The sequence below is a fragment of the Macaca mulatta genome, chromosome 7 (genome assembly GCF_049350105.2).
Source record: "Macaca mulatta isolate MMU2019108-1 chromosome 7, T2T-MMU8v2.0, whole genome shotgun sequence".
Classification (NCBI taxonomy): Eukaryota; Metazoa; Chordata; class Mammalia; order Primates; family Cercopithecidae; genus Macaca; species Macaca mulatta.
Window position 1 is genome coordinate 29199334 of NC_133412.1, and position 21899 is coordinate 29221232.

Genomic DNA, 21899 nt, shown 5'->3' on the forward strand with positions numbered 1-21899 from the left:
CAGCCTCCCAAGTAGCTGAGACTACAGGTGTGCACCACCATGCCCAGCTAATTTTTGGGTGGTTTTTTTTGTTTGTTGGTTTTTTTTGGTTTTTTTTTTGAGACAGAATCTTGCTCAGTTGCTCAGGCTGGAGTGCAGTGGCATGATCTCGGCTCACTGCAAGCTCCACCTCCCGGGTTCATGCCATTCTCCTGCCTTAGCCTCCCAAGTAGCTGGGACTACAGGCGCCTGCCACCACGCCCAGCTCATTTTTTTTTGTATTTTTGGTAGAGACGGGGTTTCATCATGTTAGCCAGGATGGTCTCGATCTCCTGACCTTGTGATTCACCCACCTCGGCCTCCCAAAGTGCTGGAATTACAGGTGTGAGCCACTATGCCCAGCCAGTTTTTGTATTTTTAGTAGAGATGGGGTTTCACTGTGTTGGCCAGGATGGTCTCGATCTCTTGACCTCACCATCCGCCCACCTTGGCCTCCCAAAGTGCTGGGATTACAGGCGTGAGCCACCGCACCTGGGCCCTCACCCAGGTTTTACAGTCCGGTGTGTAGGTGTTTGCTCATCTTTCTAACAGGACTGTTGTGGAACTCTCTTCTCACTGCATACATCTAGGTCAGTAATCTCTCATTCTCCTGTGGTTCCTATTTAATTGCTTGAGGCTTGTGGCTTCTGTTTGAAATAGACTTTCCAGCCAAGGCTGAATTAAAGAATATGGTGCTTAGAATTTTATTTCTACATGTTTCCAAAAGTTGATTCTTTTAAACTAGGATGTTTGCCATTGAAGTATTTTTAAAGATGCCTTTTAGAAAAGAAGTAAAACAAGACTTCTCAAAAGGAGTGACATTTCAAAGTGTTGCCATTCTCTTAAGCTTCAGCCATATTTGAGTTTGCATTCTGTAAAAGTTTCTGGAGCAGGAAAAAAATAGCACTTCATTTCTTTATTCCAGATCACTGTGGAAAATATTAGCTCAAACTCTTTCTGTCCTTTGTATCACTATGGTTTCCCAGAGGAGATGTTAGCTGCTTGCTTTTGAAAATAGAAAATTGGTGTGTTTTGGTGTATTGTTGATTCCAAATGTAGTTTGCAAAGTCATGCTAATTGTTTTAGTATTGGTTCAGTAGTTAGCTTCTATTTTTTCCTTCAGGCATTTAATTTTGCTTCTTAGAGCAATGTTTTAAGAGAACTTCATAAAGTTCTAGCTGGACTTCATAAATAATTGGAGAGGTTTAAAAACACATACATTATTGGCTTAAAATGACTTTCTTCACCCCAAAAAGTTGGTTGACCAGGGCCTCACGACCATCACATAACCCTACTTTGATGGATAGTGAAGCCAAGTGCTCTGTTGAATGTTTACTATGTTCTCATTAGTGCACTACACAGCCACGAGGTACTGATACTGTTGTTCTCCTGTTATGCAGGATAAGTTGAGGCTCAGAGAAGTTAACTGACTTGCCAAAAAACACACTACAGAAAAGTGACAGAGCGAATTTCCTTAGAGGTTCTGATTTAGTCTATGATGAGATTTGGGTTGAAGTCATTTCACACTCAGAAACCCTGGCTTGTTTCTCCAGTGTTGAGTGGATATTTGAGTTTCTGAGTTCATCATTGTTATACATCTTAAGCAGGTGTGCCCCGTATGTCTTCTACTTAACACAGCATTTGTCCTATTTTTTAAATTGCCTTTTACTCAGAAAATTAATTATATGTAATAGTCTTATTTCCAAATACTATATGCTTTTTGAGGGCAGGGACTATGTTGTTGGCAGGGCCATGTCCAACTATTGAATCCCAACTCTCTTAAAACCATGCCTGACACACAATAGGTACTTAAGAAAACTGGATTAAGTGAATAAATAAGTGGTAGAATTTGAACTCTCTCAAAGTTACAATTTTCTGGTACCTAAATGGCCATAAACTAAGCCAGAAGTATCCTCCATTTTTCCTCTCCTTGGAAACTAACTTAACAAGCCCCAACCAGCTGTTACTTACCTCCCTCCAGGAGGCAGGTGATTCCAGCAACTGGCCCTCCGGGGGCAGTACAGTGAATGCCCATAAATGTCATGGCAGGGGTGCTGACCTTTGCAAGGCTTCAGCAGTTGTGTTTTTTTGTGAAGCCTGTTTTGGTAGGCACTTTGCCTGCATTTCTGTAAGAAAAGAAATGTCCAGTGTTAGATTGAGGGAGATTTGGGCAAATGCTAGATGGGGGGGGCAAATGAAAACCACTTCCTAGACTGCTTTATGTTGGCACTGAGCAATTGAATAGCTGTGCACAGTGGGGTGTTATAGAGGAATTGAAGGCCATGTTGAAGAAGCTGTGTTCTGACCCAAAGCAGAATTGAGAGAAAGCAAGCAGCTTTGTGCTGGGAACTCTGTAGACTCCCACTTACACTGTTTCATTCTGATCCAAACTACATTTTCAGACGTGGGTCTCAGGCATGAAATGACAATAAACACATTCCTGGACAGGGCAATTATAGATAAAAGTTCAAATTTGAGAGCAAGCAAGTTATTTATGTGCTGATGACAGCCTGTGGATTTTAAGAACTGACTATCATGAGGCTGGCTCCAGAATAAACTTTCAATAAGTACTTGTTGTTTAAAGCTAGTATTTACAAAGTGATACCAGCAGATCAAGGCTGGGTGCGGTGGCTCACGCCTGTAATCCAAGCACTTTGAGAGACCCAGATGGGTAGATCACCTGAGGTCAGGAGTTTGAGACCACCCTGGCCAATGTGGTGAAACTAAAAATAAAAAATTAGCCAGGTGTGGTGGCAGGTGCCTGTAATCCTAGCTACTGAGGGGGCTGAGGCATGAGAATTGCTTGAACCCAGGAGGCAGAGGTTGCAGTGAGCCGAGATTGCACCACTGCACTCCAGCCTGGACGACAGGGTGAGACTTTTGTCTTAAAAAAAAAAAAAAAAGGTGATATCAGCAGATTTAAGAGGCAGTGTTGGTAGAATACACTAAAATTACATGGTTAAAGAACTTGGATTTATTTGGATTTTATGCAGGAAGCGTTTGAGAGCCATTAGAGAACACTGAATACATGATTAAGATACTTAAAAAAAAAAAAACTGCCCTTATTGCTTTTAGAGTTAGAAAATGAGGTTAGTTAGGACATTTGCAATTAACTAATGATGACATATTGACAACTTTTATCAGTGGAGTGTGTTTTGGAAAGAAATTGGACCAGATCCAAAAAATTGTTAACAGGGCAACATTTATAAGCCTGCCATCTAGAGGATGAGCTGAGGAATTGCTGGAAGGTAACAGGTGAGCACCAGGTGAGAAAGAGGAGGCAGAAATGGCCCGTTGCCCCACTGTCCTCTGTTGTACACACAGTGGCAGCAGTTTCTCATTCTCCCGCTCAGCTTAACTTTTTTTCAGCTGTATACTCTGACCTCTGCCTAGAAGATAAAGATGGAAAGTCTGAAGACCATGTTTTCTGACATACTGGTCTCAGCAGCCTGATATGTGCTAACACAAAAGAGATAATCAAAGAACAATACTTGAAACTTGTGCAGAATCTCCTGGGCATATAGTTCTTTTTCACCTTGTAGAGGGGGCTTTATCAGATCTTTGAGTTCTGATTTTGGTAACATCGTTCCCTCTCATTGTTTTCTTAGTCTCAGCTATTCATTGAAATAATTCTACCTACTCTCCATCTCTCCAGCTAAGAAGTGTCACAGCTGTAACAGCAAAGAGGTTCTATGGTATACATGCAATATTCTATTTACCTTTGAGTCTCACATTACTATCTTTGCACTAGCTAACTACATATTCCATTTTGTAGACCTTTTTTGTTTGCTGCACTCTGTCCTTTTTTATAGCATGCATTTTAGCATCTGAAGTGGTATGCCAATAACATCCAAACCCTGCTGCAATTCAAAATTTTCTTTGAAATGTTCTACCCTAAAGAATTATCTGAAGTTTGCCTTTCAGACATTTCTATATTTTTCAGAGATCTATATACATGATTTGATATTTGAGAGCTCAAGTCTCCATTTAATTTTTTTTTAATACTTCAGTGAACACATGAAACTTGTCCTTGTTAGCATGGATTAAAATTAGAGTCAGTTGCTTGCTTTGACAGCACATACACTAAAATTGGAATGATACAGAGAAGATGAGCATGGCCCCTTGCAAGGATGACACACACATTCATGAAGCAATCCCTATTTTTATTGAGTTCTGGCAAAAAATAAATTAAAATAAACTTAGAGTCAGGCAAACTTAATTAGATAAGTATAAAAATGTTTGTGGGAACCTGATACTTTAGTCCTTCTGGTTTTATTTTCAAGCGAGCACCCAGCCTATGGCTGAACAAGATTTTATATACGTCATCTGAACGTGTGGTCTTATCTATTAAAGGCTGACAAACAGAAGCCAGCAGTCAGAGTAGCACAAGAGTGGAGTGTCTATGGCCTGGCCAGGACACCAGGTACACCTGTTGGCTTCTAGTTCCTCTGTCAAACAGCCAATTTAGGCCAAAATACATACTACAGAAGTGACAGAGCCATGATTCACTCTATTTGTCACCAACTCTGGAACCTGTGGTTTTTGTCCTCTCTAGGAGCTGGCCACAGTGCTGAGAGTCCTGAATTGGTGGCAGTGAATGCTGTCTAGTGGCTGATAGGTGAGAGTGCAGGTAGCAAGATTTGAAGTTGAAGACCTTGTTCTGCTACTAGAGAACACCCCTGAGTAGTTTGGCATCACCAGTCCAGGAAGAGGCTGGTAGTCTCAGATACATACATGTACCGTTCTTTGCTGCATAAGCTGAGTGAGTTGGCCACTTAGGCAGCCAAAGTTTATGGTAGTCAGAAGTGACCGCGCCATATTACCAGGGTCTGAGATTTTCATTACTTTGCATTTGTTGTTTTATCAGACCCTGAACTGGTTTATTTTACAGGAAGCAAGAGAAGGAAAATTCAGAAAGCAGTAGCAAATCACTTACGTATAAAAATGACAAAAATGTTTTTGGTATATTCTTTTACAGCCTAAGGAAATACATTGTAGTGTCTAATCAGGAGAGCATGCAAATAGCTACTTTTAATATGTTCTAACCCCAGCTGCCCGAATGTCACTTCAAAATTTAACACACTAATTTACTAGCTGTTTTTTTAAACCTGAGTATGTACTTTTTCAATAAACAAATGACTTGGGCTAGGCGCAGTGGCTCACACCTGTAATCCCAGCACTTTGGGATGCTGAGGCGGGCAGATACTTGAACCCAGGAGTCCGAGACCAGCCTGGGCAAAATAGTGAGACCTAATCTCTATTTTATTAATAAAATAAATTACAAAGTTAAAAATAAAAACAAATGACTTGTAGATGATTGCTGACCATTTAGATTTCTAGTGCTGCTGCTATGTAAGCACAGCTATGAGTCATTGACCTTAGGGCATGTAGTTCTTGTTTTGAAGCCCCTCGGTTCTCAACAAGTAAATGACAGTGGTGAATGATGGGAAGTAGGTTTGGTTTTTGTTTTTGTTTTTTTTAATTAATGGTCATGTGAACTGGAAATGGACGTTTCAATTTTGTAGAACTTATAACTTACGCAGAAACTTGCTTGTTATAAGCAAGTTACCATTGTAAAAACTAATAGGGATTTCTAACATAGTTTCTTTTATTTTTCTCATAGTGCGCAAGAGACGAGTTGAAGGAGATCACCAGTAAGTCTGCCAAGGTGTAATCTTTGGAAGACTTCAGAAGATCACCAAAGGTTCATGTTGGTGACACCAGATGTAAAATTTTCCTGGGTAGAAGGGAAAAGACTGGAAAAATTTTTTTAGTGATATGCATTTTTTTTTTTTTTATAGTTTAAGTTGTTATCAGTTTCAAATTGTAAAATCAGTAATGTGATATTTTATATTCTGAAACATTTCTACTTTCTGCTGAAATCAATTTTAATTTAGTTTAATCAAATGATTTATGATGACTCTTGAGCAAAAAAATACAATTGTAAAAAATTTCACAGGTCATTTGTGTAGAATAATTTGAACATTGTGAGGACCAATCTTTTTTAAATCAAAAGGGATATTGCTGGTATCAGAATTGTCATTGCTTCATTTAGACATAAAACACTTCAGTATTTTCTTCACTCCATGACCTGGAGACTTTTCTAAATTTTTAAAAAATTTTTAAAATACATGAACTTTGCAAGGGTGTGATTTTTCTCTATGAAGAGAACAAAATGCCAGAATTTTAAAACAGTTGACTCAAAATCTGGTCATCTGTGTTGGAGCTAAAGCAGGTCTCCAGGGAGAGAGGTGGTCATTTGTGCATTCCAGGTTACTGCACTTGTCTGATGAGACACAGCAACACCCAGGTTTTCCTAAAACAAAGTCATCAGCTTTGCTAGGTTACATACTTTGTTTAAAAGTATAGTGAGGTCTAAGTTCATTCCAGTGTTTCATTTTAATAAAGTGAGCATTATTAAATTTTTGTGAAAGCTAATAGTAAAAAATAAAAGCTGTTTTCACCGCCCCCCCCCCAAAAAAAAGGTATACAGCCAACTCTTAATTATTTAGGGTAAGAGAAAAAAGAAAACTGTTAAACAATGAAATCAAAGAGAATAAATATGATAGAGTTCCAGTATGAGGCACTTGCAAAACAGTTGTTTAAACTGATGGTTACTGTAAGTCAGCTGGAAGCTAGCATGTATGTAAATTACTTGGTGTTACACAGTATCAAGAAGTTCCTATTTGCAGTGCAGAATTGCATACAGTATTTAATCACTGCTACAGATCTTCCAGCCAAGAAGGAAAACTGCTATTCTTCATAAATCTAATTTTTAGTATATGCTTCCTTTCATCTTATACTTTTGTCCATATTTATAAAAGTCATTTCTATAATAAAAGCAGTCTTTCTTGCTCAAAGTATTAAAGTGAACAATTGAACTAGAGTACTGTGATTGGGAGACTGATTTGAGACTGCAGAGCTGATGCTGGTGGGAAGAGGATCTGGACTTGTGTTCATGTTCTGTCTCAGGGCAGCCCCTGGAGCAGGAGATGGCAGAGGCATTTACAGCTGCAGAAAACAGGGAGGAATGGAATCTGAGGTAACCCTGGCCTCAAAATTCAGGCCTGGCTGTATCATTTACAGAGATGTTTCTGAAGGGAAAAAATCTCATTTCTGAGGGAGGCAAGGTAGCTAATCATTATTAATTTTTTTTTAACTTTTTGGGCTGGGCACAGTGGCTCATGCCTGGAATCCCAGCACTTTGGGAAGCCAAAGTGGGTGGATCACTTAAGGTCAAGAGTTCGAGACCAGCCTGGCCAACATGGTGAAACCCTGTCCTACTAAAAATCAAAAAATTAGCTGGGTGTGGTGGTGCACACCTGTAATCCCAGCTACTCGGGAGGCTGAGGCAGGAGAATCACTTGAACCTGGGAGATAGAGGTTGGAGTGAGCCGAGATCGTACCACTGCACTGCTGTCTGGGCGACAGAACAAGACTCTGTCTCAAAAAAAAAAAACCCAAAAACAAAAATACTTTTTGAAATTGAATTGCAATACGTCTGCTACTTTGGCTTGGGCTGGACAGTTTATCTAACAAGCAAGGCAGCTTCTTGTGTGCTCTGCTAATAAGCCTTCTTAATAGACTAAGCTTCCCTCATAAGAACTGTGGTATGTGTCTTCGGTTTCTTTTTTTGGTTTTGTCTTGTTTTGTTTTGTTATATCAGTATCCAGTGTTTTATAGGGGCCAAAGATTAACTTGCACTATTCCCTGTCAGTTAAAGGCCACTGATATTTTTCTAAGTTAGCAAGGCTCACCTGCTTGCTTTGTTGCCTCCCTTCCTCCATCCCTCTCCCTTCCAACTTTCTCTGTTTCCCTATTTCTCTCCCTCCCTCTCTTCTTCACCCCTCTTCCCCTCCCCATGCCCATATGCAGCTTTTTGATTGTATTTGGTTTTGTAGAGACTGCACAGTTCCAGCAAGATTGAGAGTCAGGCATGGAGCAGGCATCTCAGGCTACCAGAAAGAATTGGTCACCTAGACTTTCAGTCAGGCATCCTCGTTTGCATTGTTCTGTAAGTCAATCAGTTGATAACTAGTACCCCCTTCATCCCTTAAGTTTTTTGGTTTTTTTTTTTAATATAGGTAAGTGGGACTCTACCTATAATTTTGCCTCATACCTATGGGTAATATCTTTTTCCTTTATTGTTTATCGAAGCATGAAGTTGAGTATTTTGCTTGTACCATTTCAATTCTGCATTATAATAGTTCATTGTATAACTGAAAGAAAGGATTTCTTCATAAGTAACATTAAATATGAACATTCATCCAATTGAATATAGAAAATCTTTCCAAAAGTATAAGGGAGAAAAATCGTGTTTACTTCAATCTTTAAAAATCTGGCACCTCTTAGTAACTTTCAGTATTTCTAAATTGCTCTAAAATTTTGTAATAAATAGATTAGGGTTTTGCAGTAATCTTAATTTTTAAGCCAAAGGTTTTCTGAGACCTTAGGTTTTGTAGTCTAACCAGCTTATCTGGTTCTGTAAAAGAATATTCTTTGTGTTTTTAAATTGCTATTTTTAAAAAAGCTTTTTATTACCCATTTTATAAAATGTTATACTCATATTTGTCTGAATTTTCCCAATATTCCTACATGAAATTGTATGTATTAAAAACTCAATATTAGTGGCAAATATTAATACTATTAAAATGGATTTTGGTGCTATATTCTTATAGCTAAAGCCTAGTAGAAGTCTCAAGAATAGGTGAAATACACTTTCAAAGGTTGCTTGTCATTAAAAGACCAAATAAGCATTTTTGTATTAAATAAATTAGCAGATGGTTAGAGACTTCGAGGAGCGTTAGTTTGGTCATTTAATTGCGACTTCATGTTATTTGAATGAAATAACCCACATCCTTGCTTTGTATAAGAGATGCACTCTGGAGAAGTTACATGTAAATAGACCTTTATAAATTGTTTTCCAGTTGACCAAGTATCTGTTGTGTTTTCATTTAAAAAGAGGATTCCATGACATAATAAGAATTATTTTTAAAAATGTTTGGGGCTGGGCGCAGTGGCTCATGCCTGTAATCCTAGACTTTGGGAGGCCGAGGCGGGCGGATCACCTGAGGTCGGGAGTTCGAGACCAGCTTGACCAACATGGAGAAACCCTGTCTCTACTAAAAATGCAAAATTAGCCAGGCGTGGTGGCACACGCCTGTTATCTCAGCTACTCGGGAGGCTGAGGCAGGAGAATTCCTTGAACCTGGGAGGCGGAGGTTGTGGTGAGCCAAGGTCACACCATTGCACTCCAGCCTGGGCAACAGGAGTGAAACTCCATCTCAAAAAAAAAAAAAAAGTTTTGATAAAATGTTACTCATACCATGTTGTACATTATATCTAACTTTTGCTGTCTTTAAAATAAGATGACAGCCTTTATGGAGTTTTATAAAATCTTATTTAGGGTCTGTGTTCCCAGGGTTGCCTCACTTTTTCCCTATAAAACCAGGAACCGTTGTTTACCTCTCAGCAGATGCAAGGATCATGCTTTCTCTGGAGTCCTTAGTCACTTCCATTCTTTGCAAGTTTAGTACTGCCCAACTTCACTCATTCTACAGTGCTACTGCACTTCGAATGTATTGACCCATGGCACCCAAGAGAAGCAAACATATGGATGCACTAGAGACAACTCGGGTTGCTGCTCTCCGTTAAGGGCCGTGAGTTCTTGGGGTCTAAGTATCTGTAAAATTACCCTTTCCTTCACTGATGATTAATGTTTCTGGATATTTCTTGCCCTAAGACTTGCTTACCAACAAAGCAAAGAAACTCTTCACTCATTATTTTTAAATTGAGAAAATAGTATTCAGAGGCAAAGACTTCTATATTCTTTTTTGAGACTGAGTCTCACTCTGTTGCCCAGGCTGGAGTGCAGTGGTGCAATCTCAGCTCACTGCAACTTCCACCTCCCAGGTACAAGTGATTCTCCTGCCTCAGCCTCCCAAGTAGCTGGGATTACAGGCGTCCGTCACCACGCCTGGATAATTTTTTGTATTTTTAGTAGAGATGGGGTTTCACCATGTTGGTGGGGCTGGTCTCAAACTGACCTCAGGTTATCTGCCCACCTCAGCCTCCCAAAGTGCTGGGATTACAGGCTTGAGCCACCACACCCAGACTTACTCTTTTTTTTTTTTTTTTTTTTTTTTGAGACAGAGTCTTGCTCTGTCGCCCAGGCTGGAATGCAGCGGCCGAATCTCAGCCCACTGGAAGCTCCGCCTCCGGGTTCACGCCATTCTCCTGCCTCAGCCTCCCGAGTAGCTGGGACTACAGGCACCCCCCCACCACGCCCGGCTAGTTTTTTGTATTTTTTAGTAGAGACGGGGTTTCACCGTGTTAGCCAGGATGGTCTACGATCTCCTGACCTCGTGATCCACCCGTCTTGGCCTCCCAAAGTGCTGGGATTACAGGCTTGAGCCACCGTGCCCGGCCTTTATGCTTATATTTTAATTTGGTCATTCTTTCTTAGATCTACAGATTGAACATCCCTAATTGAAAACTTTTTGAGTACTAACATAGTGCTCAAAGGAAATGCTTATTGGGGCATTTAGAATTTCAGATTTTCAGATTAGGGATGCTGAACTTGTGTAATGCCCTGTATTACAAAATCCAAAATAATTTGAAATCTGAAACACTTATGGTCCCAGCATTTTGGATAAGGGATACTCAACCTGTATTGATTTTTCTCCACTATAATTCAGTTCTATAAGTTCTTCCCTATAAAAAATGAATGAATTAGAAATTTTATAATAAAACATAATATATTTTATTAATTTTAAGCCCTGTCTTGCAGTCTGATTGTTCAGAAAGGTCAACCTAGAAAAAAGACATGGCTAAGTAAACTATTGTAAGCCATAACTAAGTATTTTGGAAAGCCTTCATTAACACATGAAGAATTTTGGCCAAGCACTGTCTTATGCCTGTAATCCTAGCACTTTGGAAAGCCGAGGCCGACGGATCACTGGAGCTCAGGAGTTTGAGACCAACCTGGGTAACATGGCAAAACCCCATCTCTACAAAAAGTACAAAAATTATCTGGGTGTGGTGGTGCATGCCTGTAGTCACATCTACTTAGAAGACTGAGGCGGCAGAAGTGCTTGAGCCTGGGAGGTGGAGGTTGCAATAAGATGAGATCATGCCGCTGCACTCCAGCCTGGGCAATGGGAGTGAAACTCTATCTCAAGGGAAAAAAAAAAAAAAAAAAAAGAGCTGTACTCCTAGTACTTTGGGAGACCAAGCAGGGAGGATTACTTGAGCCCAGGAGTTTGAGACCATCCTGGATAACATAGCAAGACCCCATCTTTACAAAAAATTTAAAAATTAGCCAGACACCTGTACTGCCAGCTACTTAGGAGTCTAAAGTGGGAGAACTGCTTGAGCCTGGGAGGTTGAAGCTGCAGTGAGCTTTGATCATGTGACGGCATTCCAGCCTGGGTAATAGAGTGAGACTCTGTCTCCAAAAAAAAAAAAAAAACCCAGCAGTTTTTTTGTTGTTGTTTTTGTCTTTCACTTAGGACACCTGCTCTAAAGGCTAGATAAAAAGAGATTGTAATGGCCGGGTGCAGTCGCTCACACCTGTAATCCCAGCACTTTGGAGGCCGAGGTGGGAAGATCACTTGAGGTCAGGAGTTCAAGACCAGCCTGGCCAACATGGCGAAAACCCATCTCTACTAAAAATACAAAAAATTAGTTCGGCATGGTGGTGTGCATCTGTAATTCCAGCTACTAGGGAGCCTGAGGCAGAAGAATCACTTGAACCTGGGAGGTGGAGGTTGCAGTGAGCCGAGATTGCACCATTGCACTCCAGCCTGGGTGACAGAGTGAGACTCCATCTCCAAAAAATATATGTATTAAGAAACACCACCAGCAGTGTTTTGTTAATATAGCTGTAACAAGTTATTACATTCTTTTTTTTTTTTTTAAGATGGAGTTTTACTCTTGTCGCCCAGGCTGGAGTGCAGTGGTGCAATCTCGGATCACTGCAACCTCCGCTTCCTTGGTTCAAGCGATTCTCCTGCCTCAGCCTCCTGGGTAGCTGGGACTACAGGCACCCACCACCATGCCTAGCTAACTTTTGTATTTTCAGTAGAGATGGAGTTTCACCATCGTGGCCAGGCTGGTCTCGAACTCCTGACCTCTTAATCCACCCACCTCAGCCTCCCAAAGTGCTGGCATTACAGGTGTGAGCCACCGTGCCCAGCCCAAGTTATTACATTCTTAAGACAATCAGACACCTCTTAGAGTCTACATATATGAAGTTTTACTCCCTTTTCTACACTCAGTATGTCTTAATTGATGCAAAGCAATTAATTGGCCTAAAATGTTTCAAATATTATAGTCTATACATTCAGAGAGTAAGGTTTAAGAATGAATTATTGGTGCTTCTTGATGGGTGTATATAGCAGTTTTTAGAAGTTTAAATTTCACCTGTACTCAGAAAGATAAGCTTTTGATTCAGTGGTTTCAAATTTTTAGATCAATCCATTTAAGAATTGTTTTTTCAAATGTATATACACGTATAACATAAAAATTTTTGTAATTTCAAATGTTTTTTTTTCAGTTTTTTGGATGAATTATTATATTTGGTTTTAGTTACATTTAAAAGCTTGAAAATTACCTTTGTAACAATCATTTGAGTATCATTCATTGTCAAATGAAATCAGGTATTTACATTTTTTTCTAATGCTAAAATATCCAACATTGTAATTGCCTTATTTTTCCATTTTTATAAGTATAAAAGCAATGAATTTTAACACTGATATTTAAGTAATACAAAATATTATCCAAATTCATAACAGCACAGTGAAGTTTCTTTTGAAGACTGTACTAGAAGCATTTAGAACTTAACCAATATATACTGGGATAAATCGTTTCAATAAAGTTTATCAAATATTCTGTAAACTTGGACTTTTTGAAAAAGCATGTAATCCCTTTCATTCCTAAGTTCTAAAATTCATTCCTTACATCCTTCTTCAAGAACAAGTTTATCAATTTCCCTGAGTTATTCAGTCCTACCTGTTATGGACTGAATATTTGTATCCACACCTGCCCCCCACCCCAAATTCACATGTTGAAGCCCTAACCCCCAATGTGATGATATTTGGAGATGGGGCCTTTAGAAGGTAATTAAGGCTAGATAGGGTCACAAGGTTGGTCCCCTTATGATGGCATTTGTGTTCTTATACAAAGAGACAGGAGACTCTTTCCATCACGTGAAGATACAGCAAAACAGCAGCTGCCTGCAAGCCAGGAAGGGAACCCTCATCAGGAACCAAACCATGATCTCGGACTTCCCAGCCTCTAGGAACGTGAGCAATAAATTTCTGTTATTTAAGCCACTCAGTCTATGAATCATGTAAAATTAGTTATAATAGTTGAACACTTTTACTCATAAAAATAGTAATTTCATAAGGTTCAACCTAATATCATCAGTACTAGGCCCTGTCTGTTCATAAAATTGAATTGAGTTGACAAATATGAAAGAGCAGGGTCGGACAAGTGCAGTGGCTCACGCCTGTAATCCCAGCACTTTGGGAGGCCGAGGCAGGCGGATCACCTGAGGTGAGGAGTTCAAGACCAGCCTGGCCAACATAGTGAAACCCCGTCTCTACTAAAAATACAAAAATTAGCCAGGCATGGTGGCACATGCCTGTAGTCCCAGCTACTCAAGAGGTTGAGGCAGGAGAATAGCTTGAACCCAGGAGGTGAAGGTTGCAGTGAGCCAAAATCGCACCACTGCACTCCAGTCTGCGTGACAGAGCAAGACTCCATCTCAAAAAAAAAAAAAAAAAAAAAAAAAAAAGGCTGGGCATAGAGGCTCACGCCTGTAATCCCAACACTTTGGGAGGCCAAGGCGGGCTGATCACCTGAGGTCAGGAGTTCAAGACCGGCCTGGCCAACATGGCAAAACCCCCTCTCTACTAAAAATACAAAAATCAGCTAGGTGCAGTGGCGAGTGCCCATAATCCCAGCTACTCAGGAGGCTTGAGACAGGAGAATCGCTTGAGCCCAGGAGACAGGTTTCAGTGAGCCGAGATCGCGCCACTGTACTCCAGCCTCAGTGACAGGGTGAGACTCCGTCTCAAAAAAAACAGGGAAACATGTAATAGGTTTGAGGAAACTTAAGGATAAAAGTTAAATAATTTAAAGTTTTCAGAGTTTTCCTAACTTAGGGGAATAAAGAAATTGACCTGGAATCTTTAATGTCATTCTCCCTTCTGAGAATGGCTGTTGAGCTTCATATTCACGTACAGGAAGCCTCGATGCATATTCCCTTTGGTGAGTCAGGGAGACTCGGGTGCTTGAGTTGTGAGCTGCTCCCCTGAGTTCAAGAGGACTTGAGTGCCAGGGACTGGCTGTGAGGCAACAGTGCCCTCACCATGTCCTCCAAAGCAGTCCAACCTGGTGCTACCACTGCTCTTATAGGTACCAAATAGTGGGAGTGGCTTGACCACTTGTGAGTCTAAAATTGCCAAACATTTTTTTCCTTCAACTGTTAAGCTTTCCTGCATGGTCTGCAAAGGTCGAGGGCTTGTAGATCCCAACCCAGTCCCCCAGCCCCTGTCCTGTTCACAGACGTAGCAGATCCTCAAGGCCAGCCCCTTAGAAAGAAACCTGATGTTAAAATTAAGTTGTGCTAGTACCCTTCATTGTTCTGAATGAGTCTCTCAATTCTTCTTTAGAAGCTAATGCTAATTGTGAATGTGTTTAATATACAAGCACAAAATTATGCTGTAAAAGTATAAAAGGGAAGGAAATAGAATTGTAAAATGGGATTTTTGGCATGGTGAAATGGGCTATTTTTTTCCCCCTTGATCATTTCTATTTAACAAAACATTTTAAAATATATATCTAGTATTCTCAGAGGTAAAGAAATATAAACATTGAATTGAAGGATTTATGTGGTCAAATCGAAAGCCCCCCTAGTTCAAGAAACTGATGTCAGAGAAGGGACTGCCCAACACAACAGCATTTGTTTGTTCATTCAGTAGTTTTTAGGTTCTATTATGTTCCAGCTGTTGTAGCAATCACAAAACTAGAAATCAAATCTGGTATTTTGTTTCCCATTGCACTTTTCCCTAAACCTAATGGTGCCTGTTTATCTCAGGTAGATATTTTGGGTATCTTCATAAGGTCACTAAAGTATTAGCCCAGCATTGTGATCACTATGCATGGAAGATTCTAACCCTTGTCTCAGAAAAGCTTACTTGTTTACTTAAGTAAAAGCTTTGTACAAAAGTCTTAAGCTCTTTAAACCTCAGCTTCCACATCTATAAAAGGGGTATAATAGCACCTGCCCTAAGGATTAGAAGTGGTCAAGCCCACACAGCTCTGGTTAAGTACCAGGTATCCAGTGAGCTCTCCCTGCTGTACCTGCTCTTCCAAGAGCACAGTGCCATATGGGAAATGGAATTAATGCCATACTAAGGAGACTACAGAGCACAGAAAGGCCCCAAACTCAGCTAGGCAGTCCAGGGAGGACATCCTGGAGGAGGCCATAACTGAGCCAAACTTAACAGCAGGAATGCACTAAAACCTAAAATCCACCTACAGTAAACAGTGAACAAAATCCTCCTCTTTGGGAAAAAGTGAATTTTCTAACGTAATGGACTTGCTTTTGAAAACTTTTTATTCACAACTAGGATTATGCAAAAGCAACTCAACTTCAATTAAAACAAGTCATTTCATAATTGTTTTAAAACAAACTGTTGAATACAGTGAGTGCACATTTTAGGGCTTTATATCATCTTCTTCCTCTTCATGCTCTGCTTTCCTCTTTCCAGAAGGTGTGCCTGAATAAATATGAGAGGTAAGACATTTTAAAATAAATTGTTTTTGGAAATTTTATCTAAAATGGTTCTGACCTGACAGTGAGGGAGCCAGCCCTTCACACTAGAGCTCAGACACCGTCTAGATCAGGCAACTGAATAGGTTTCCCCTAGGCAGTGGTCAAGGCTGAAGAGACACTTTACTTTTTTTTTTCTTTTGAGACGGAGTTTTGCTCATTTCCCAGACTGGAGTGCAGTGGCGTGATCTCAGCTCACTGCAACCTCCACATCCCAGGTTCGAGCAATTCTTCTGCCTCAGCCTCCCAAATAGCTGGGATTCCAGGCATGCACCACCATGTCTGGCTAATTTTTGTATTTTTAGTAGAGATGGGTTTTCACCATGTTGGCCAGGCTGGTCTCGAACTCCTGACCTCAGGTGATCCACCCGCCTCGGCCTCCCAAAGTGCTGGGATTACAGGCGTGACCCACTACACCCGGCCTACATAGCATTTATATTGTATTATAAGTAATCTAGAGATAATTTTTTGTTTTGAGACAGGATCTTGCTCTGTTGCCTGTGCTGGAGTGCAGTGGCACGATTACGGCTCACTGCAGCCTCAACCTCCTGGGTTCAGTTGATCTTCCTGCCTAAGCTTCCTGAGTAGCTGGGACTACCTGCACTCAGCTAATTTTTTAATTTTTTTTTTTTTTTGTAGAGATGGGGGTCTCATCTTGGTCTCAGGCTGGGCTCAAATGATCCACCCGCCTCAGCCTCCCAAAGTGCTGGGCTCCCAAAGCACCCAGCCTACAAATGATTTAAAGCATACAGGGGGATGTGCATAGCTTATATGCAAATGCTAAACTATCTTATATAAGCAACTTGAGCACTTGTGATTTTAGTATCCTCTGAGTCCTGGAACCAATCCACCACCATGAATACTGAGGGACAACTGTGTGTTGTGTAGAGAGAGGAAAAAATAAATGAACACACAGTGACCACTGTTGTCACTGCAGTGTTTTTCCTGTCTGTATCTCTAGAACCTAGAACAGAGCATGTGTTCAGAAAACATTCAATGAATTAATATGGCCAATGGGCAATACCATAGTGATTCTCTTATATAATTCATACTTAAGGCCAGGCACAGTGGCTCACGCCTGTAATCCCCACACTTTTGGAGGCTGAGACAGGCAGATCACTTGAGGCCCAAGAGTTCAAGACCAGCCTGGCCAACATGGCAAAATCCCATCTCTACTAAAGACACACACACACACACACACACACACACTCTCTCTCTCTCTCTCTCTCTCTCTCTCTCTCTCTCTCTCCCTCTCTCTCTCTCTGTCTCTCTCTCTCTCACTCTCTCTCTCTCTCTCTAGCCGGGCATGGCGGTGCATGCCTGTAGTTTCAGTTACTCAAGTGGTTGAGGCACAAGAATTGCTTGAACCTGGGAAGTGAGCCAAGACTGTGCCACTGACTCTAGCCTGGGCAACATAGCAAGATTGTCTCAAAATAAAAAAATAAATAAAAGACTTAAAATTTATTTGTACCTGTGATCTTATAAAAGGAAAAGAAAACAAAGGAAAATATTTTTATAACAAATGAGATAACCCCTCAACTACTATTACATTGAAACAATAAGGACACCCAGTTTTAAGCCAGGCACCATAGCTCATGTCTGTAATCCCAGCACTTTGGGAGGCCAAGGTGGAAGGATTGCTAAAGGCCAGGAGTTCGAGACTAGCCTGAGCAACATATTGAGACCCCCATCTCTACAAACCATTTTAAAAATTAGCCAGGCATGGTGGTGCACGCCTTTCGTTACAGCTACTCAGAAGGCTTTGGCAGGAGGATCACTTCAACCCAGGAGATTGAGGCTATAGTGAGCCATGATCATACCACTGCATTCCAACCTGGGCAACAGAGCAAGACCCTGTCTTAAAAATAAAATAAAAGGCCGGGTGTGGTGGTATTGGTATCTCATGCCTGTAATCCCAGTACTTTGGGAGGCTGAGGTGGGAGGATCACCTGAGGTCAGGAGTTTGAGACCAGCCTGGCCAACATGGTGAAACCTCATCGCTACTAAAAAGTACCAAAATTAGCCAGCCTTAGTGGCAGGTGCCTGTAATCCCAGCTACTTGGGAGGCTGAGGCAGGAGAATCACATGAACCTGGGAGGTGGAGGTTGCAGCGAGCCGAGATTGTGCCACTGCACTCTACCCTGGGTGACAGAGTGATACTCCATCTCAAATAAATAAATTTTAAAAGATACCCAGTGTCCCACAATGAACATGGTAGACCACCCTTGCTCTACCCACATGAAGCAATTTGTAGTTCTGTAGCTGAGACTTGATATCTCAGGCCCTGCACCTTTCTTTACAGGCCTTTCCATGTTCCTAGAGTGCCTAACCTGGCCTGTGTGCTTGTAAGCTTCTGCTCATTCTTCAATACCCAGCAGAGACTTCCTTCTCCATGCAGCCTTCCAAGACCCACCCGAGCACAGGTATCAGACCTTTGGGTCACTCCTAGTCCTACTACTGCATTTATCTCACTGGATTTCAGTCAAGTGTGTAGACAGCTAATTTGTGCATGCCTGGTCTGTGAGCTCTGTTCCCAGCAGTTGGCTCCTGAGCACAGGGTAAACTCTGAGAATTGACTACATTTGGTCTTACTTCATCATTACTGAGTTTCTTTGCTCTCACTAATCTTTGAGTCTTATCTTCTGACCCCTGGTCACTGTCTGAGGAATAGATGCTGGCTTGTTCCTCTGAAAGCAAAGGAATTTAAGACATGGGATTCACCTTCAAAGATGGTTTATTCCTCAGTGTTTCTTCTGCCAAATATTGTTACTTCCCACTGTACATTTTTCCTGAAGGGTCAACTTTTTTTAAAAGTTTCAGTGGGAAGGTAAATAGAACTTTCAGACATGCTGAAATGACTAGATTTGAGAGGTTTTGTTCTCAGGTTATTTGATCACTTTTAAATACATACACATCAGTTTTAAGAACTGTGAAGCTTAAATATTGGGTCTTTAATTATACAAGCAGAGGAACTGCCTTATATACATTTCCTTCCACAAGGACATAAATTGTTTAATTGATTTTATTTGGAGGATGCCATGTTTTCTTTTCTTTTTCTTTCTTTTTTTTTTTTTTTGAGACAGAGTTTGCTCTTGTTGCCCAGGTTGGAGTGCAGTGGTGCAATCTTGGCCCACCGCAACCTCCATCTCTCAGGTACAAGCGATTCTCCTGTCTCACCCTCCCGAGTAGCTGGGATTACAGGCATCCGCCACCACGCCTGGCTAATTTTTCTATTTTTAGTAGAGATGGGGTTTCACCATGTTGGCCAGTCTGGTCTTCAGCTCCTGACCTCAGGTCATCTGCCTGCCTCAGCCTCCCAAAGTGCTGGGATTACAGGCGTGAGCCACTGCGCCCAGCCAGATGCCATATTTTCACAGCTAATCTTTTCTGTGGGAGAGAAAACAAAAAGGCCTTCGTACTTTTGTCCTCAATAAATAGTAGGACAAGGAGTAACAGCTCACCAGAGCAAAAGCAGGCACTGCCACCCTGAAATGATGAAATGTGACCTCCATAACCTGACTCACCTTGGAATTCACCTTGATAATAGTTTTTAATAGCAGCCAGGCTGAAGGTGTCCTTGCCTTCCTCCTCCACACCGTCACTGCCAGGGTCCTGGTAGGAGACACTTGGCTCCTGCTGGTAGCGCTTCTCCCGCAGATGGATTGCCTGAGACTCCCGGTGAGTGGAAGCCCTCAAGCGTTCCTCTTTCTGTAAAGAAGCAAATAACCTCTTCAGCCTAAAATCAAAACTTGTGCCCTCTTGCATCTACTTTTACCATAAAGAACACATAATGCCTAGTCCAGGGTAACAGCTGTTCCATGTGTCTTTGGGGTACCATATTCCCTATCACACCTCTGTTACTCCACGTGGATCCTTTGGTTTGCAGGTGTGAAGGCAATGCAAGGGTGAAGAGGCAGAAGGGGCCAGGTGCAGTGGCTCACGTCTGTAATCCCAGCAATCTGGTAGGCCAAGGCGGGCAGATCACTTGAGGTCAGGAGTTCGAGACCAGCCTGGGAAACATGGCAAAACCCCATCTCCACCAAAAAATGCAAAAATTAGATGGGGGTGGTGACACACGCCTGTAGCTGTAGTCCTCAGCTACTCAGGAGGCTGAGGAAGGAGAATCACTTGAACTTGGGAGGCAGAGGTTTCTGTGAGCCAGGATCATGCCACTGTAGTCCAGCCTGGCCGACAGAGCGAGACGCCGTCTCAAAAAAAAGAGGCAGAAGGGTGCCCTGACACTAACCGGCTTGATTGGCATTGGCACAGGCCTATCCTCCGGAGCCGTGCTGCTGTTCTGTTGGCACAGGCCTGTCCTCCGGAGCCGTGCTGCTGTTCTGTGCTGCCACTCGGCCCAGAGAGAAGCAACCCACCCGAACTGACCACCTGGAGCAGGAGAGGCTGTTTCTGTTCATCCCTGAGCCACAACGACCTGACCTGCCCAGGCTCCACCAAACTCCCATGGCTCCCAGATACTCTTGTCCTGACTCCTCAACCCAGAGCTCCCCATAGCTCCAGTGACAGAATGGAGAGGCCTTACGAGGGGACAGTTCTTGAGCCACAAGGTAGACTCCATTTTTTAAAATCTGCCTGGCATTTCACACATTGGGGTTCACAATGTATGTTTCTGAAAGGTTACATTTTTTTAATCATCAGTTTTCTAGATTTCAGAGTCCTTTGTTTGGTAGTCTCACCAGCAGCCACTGACATTACTGTGGTTAACTACACACTTAGAAGGTGAAGCTGGTTCCCTGATGACTGCAAGAAATAAAACAGCAGTGGCAATAAGAAATGGTGAATTAATGTTCTGGAAAACATAGGTCTTACTACTCCAAATGTCCCACGATAAAGCTTACCGAACATACCTTCATCACTTCTGTGTGTTGGCCTTCAGGATCACGACCCGCCATTGGTAAGATTCTAATTTTCTGTGTCTTTGAACTTCTATTAGCAAGTGGCAGGGTCATCTTTCTGTATGTGGCACTGTCTCTAGAGTGAGGTCTGCCAGGAAGTGGACAAAAATGTCTCACTGGTCACTATGAACATTTGGAGGCAATCATACCGATAGCAAAAACACCTGGGGACGAGGACCTCGCACTCAGCAGACAGAGGAGGCAGGATCACAGTTCTTCCTTCTCCAGCCTCCTGAGAAACTCCTCCCTCTGCCCCACCTCCTGGGGAAAGCTGACTGGGCTAAAGTGGGAGTGCAGCAGAAGTGAGGAGAGGCAGGTGGCAAGGTCAAAGTATTTTACAAAGAATATCCCCGATTGCAGTCAGAGAGAGGAGAAGAGACGGAATATGAAATCTCAGTTCCCAGAGGGAGGTGCAGATGCCAGAAGGGACATTTAGAGAACTAACAATGAGTCTCTCCATCTGGAAGAAATTGGAAGTCAAAGCAAGGAGGCAGGTCACAGTAGCAGCAGGGGCCTTATAACAGCCCAGGGGGATAATACAGCTAGACCAGGAGTCCTGGGTGGAAAGAAATGTCTTCCTGACTACAGGAAGGCAGCTTTTAATTATGTATATCAGAGGGGAGGAGAATGATCCTTAGGGGAGAGTCTCTGGAAGAGAGAGCATGGCTACAGAGAGATGGGACGTCCAGAATGAGATGATGCCAGGCAGTCAGATATCCCAGTGTGGAGCACGGGGGACAGTGAAAAAAAGCAAGCTCAGAATCACACGTCTTTTAGGATGCTATTCTAGGAGAGATGATTAAGAGACTGGATTGAGCACCACTCAGCACTTGTGCCAGGTCTCTGTGTGATGTTCTATGTGTTATTTGACTTCATTGATACAACATCCCTGTGCGGTAGATGTTGTTATTGCCATTTTATAGATAAGGAAGCTGGAAACTAGTGAGATTGCAACCCTTCCTCAAGATTACATAACCTCAGAGCTGTCCCTATTTATAGTCTTTAAAAAGACCAACGGATATACTGAATATGTTTTACATACTATGACATCCATTCATTTAAGTATACAATTAAACAGTTTTACAATCATGACCCCTGTCTGATTTTAGAAAACTTCCATGTCCCCC

General features: G+C 41.8%; 3 protein-coding genes and 1 non-coding gene across 14 annotated transcripts in view; 3 read left to right on the plus strand and 1 right to left on the minus strand.

Moving 5' to 3' along the window:
• The window catches only part of TMOD3 (tropomodulin 3), a 79959-nt gene extending 71010 nt beyond the window's left edge, over nucleotides 1-8949 (plus strand). The window contains exon 11 of one of the 2 annotated variants that reach the window (XM_015142196.3): nucleotides 5642-8949. In XM_015142196.3, coding sequence (XP_014997682.1) covers nucleotides 5642-5676 — 35 coding nt within the window. In that variant the 3' untranslated portion in view covers nucleotides 5677-8949. The remainder of the gene's footprint in view (nucleotides 1-5641) is intronic. The other variant, NM_001266419.1, reaches the window with a different exon arrangement.
• Nucleotides 1990-21899, minus strand: part of LOC695149 (RNA polymerase-associated protein LEO1-like) — a 29757-nt gene continuing 9847 nt past the window's right edge. For 2 of the 3 annotated variants that reach the window (XM_077939435.1, XM_077939432.1), the window contains 3 exons: nucleotides 20725-20860; nucleotides 19384-19567; nucleotides 1990-2144 (listed from right to left, as the gene is read on the minus strand). In XM_077939435.1, coding sequence (XP_077795561.1) covers nucleotides 2059-2144; nucleotides 19384-19567; nucleotides 20725-20860 — 406 coding nt within the window. In that variant the 3' untranslated portion in view covers nucleotides 1990-2058. Of the gene's footprint in view, nucleotides 2145-15625; nucleotides 15807-19383; nucleotides 19568-20724; nucleotides 20861-21899 lie in introns of those variants that run through there. The other variant, XM_077939433.1, reaches the window with a different exon arrangement.
• LOC114679756 (U6 spliceosomal RNA) lies at nucleotides 4082-4183 on the plus strand. Its single transcript, XR_003731869.1, has one exon. It is a non-coding gene; the product is annotated as a U6 spliceosomal RNA (small nuclear RNA).
• The window catches only part of LOC114679403 (uncharacterized), a 29879-nt gene continuing 20283 nt past the window's right edge, over nucleotides 12304-21899 (plus strand). For 4 of the 8 annotated variants that reach the window (XR_013395589.1, XR_013395590.1, XR_013395588.1 and 1 more), the window contains exons 1-5: nucleotides 12304-13322; nucleotides 15798-15823; nucleotides 18162-18282; nucleotides 20129-20424; nucleotides 20524-20771. Coding sequence is in view for 1 of the 8 variants with exons in the window: in XM_077939436.1 (XP_077795562.1) it covers nucleotides 13176-13322; nucleotides 15798-15823; nucleotides 18162-18282; nucleotides 20169-20424; nucleotides 20516-20523 (558 nt within the window). In the remaining 7 variants the exon portion in view is untranslated. Of the gene's footprint in view, nucleotides 13323-15797; nucleotides 15824-18161; nucleotides 18283-19745; nucleotides 20425-20515; nucleotides 20772-21899 lie in introns of those variants that run through there. The other 4 variants (XR_013395587.1, XR_013395591.1, XM_077939436.1 and 1 more) reach the window with 4 other exon arrangements.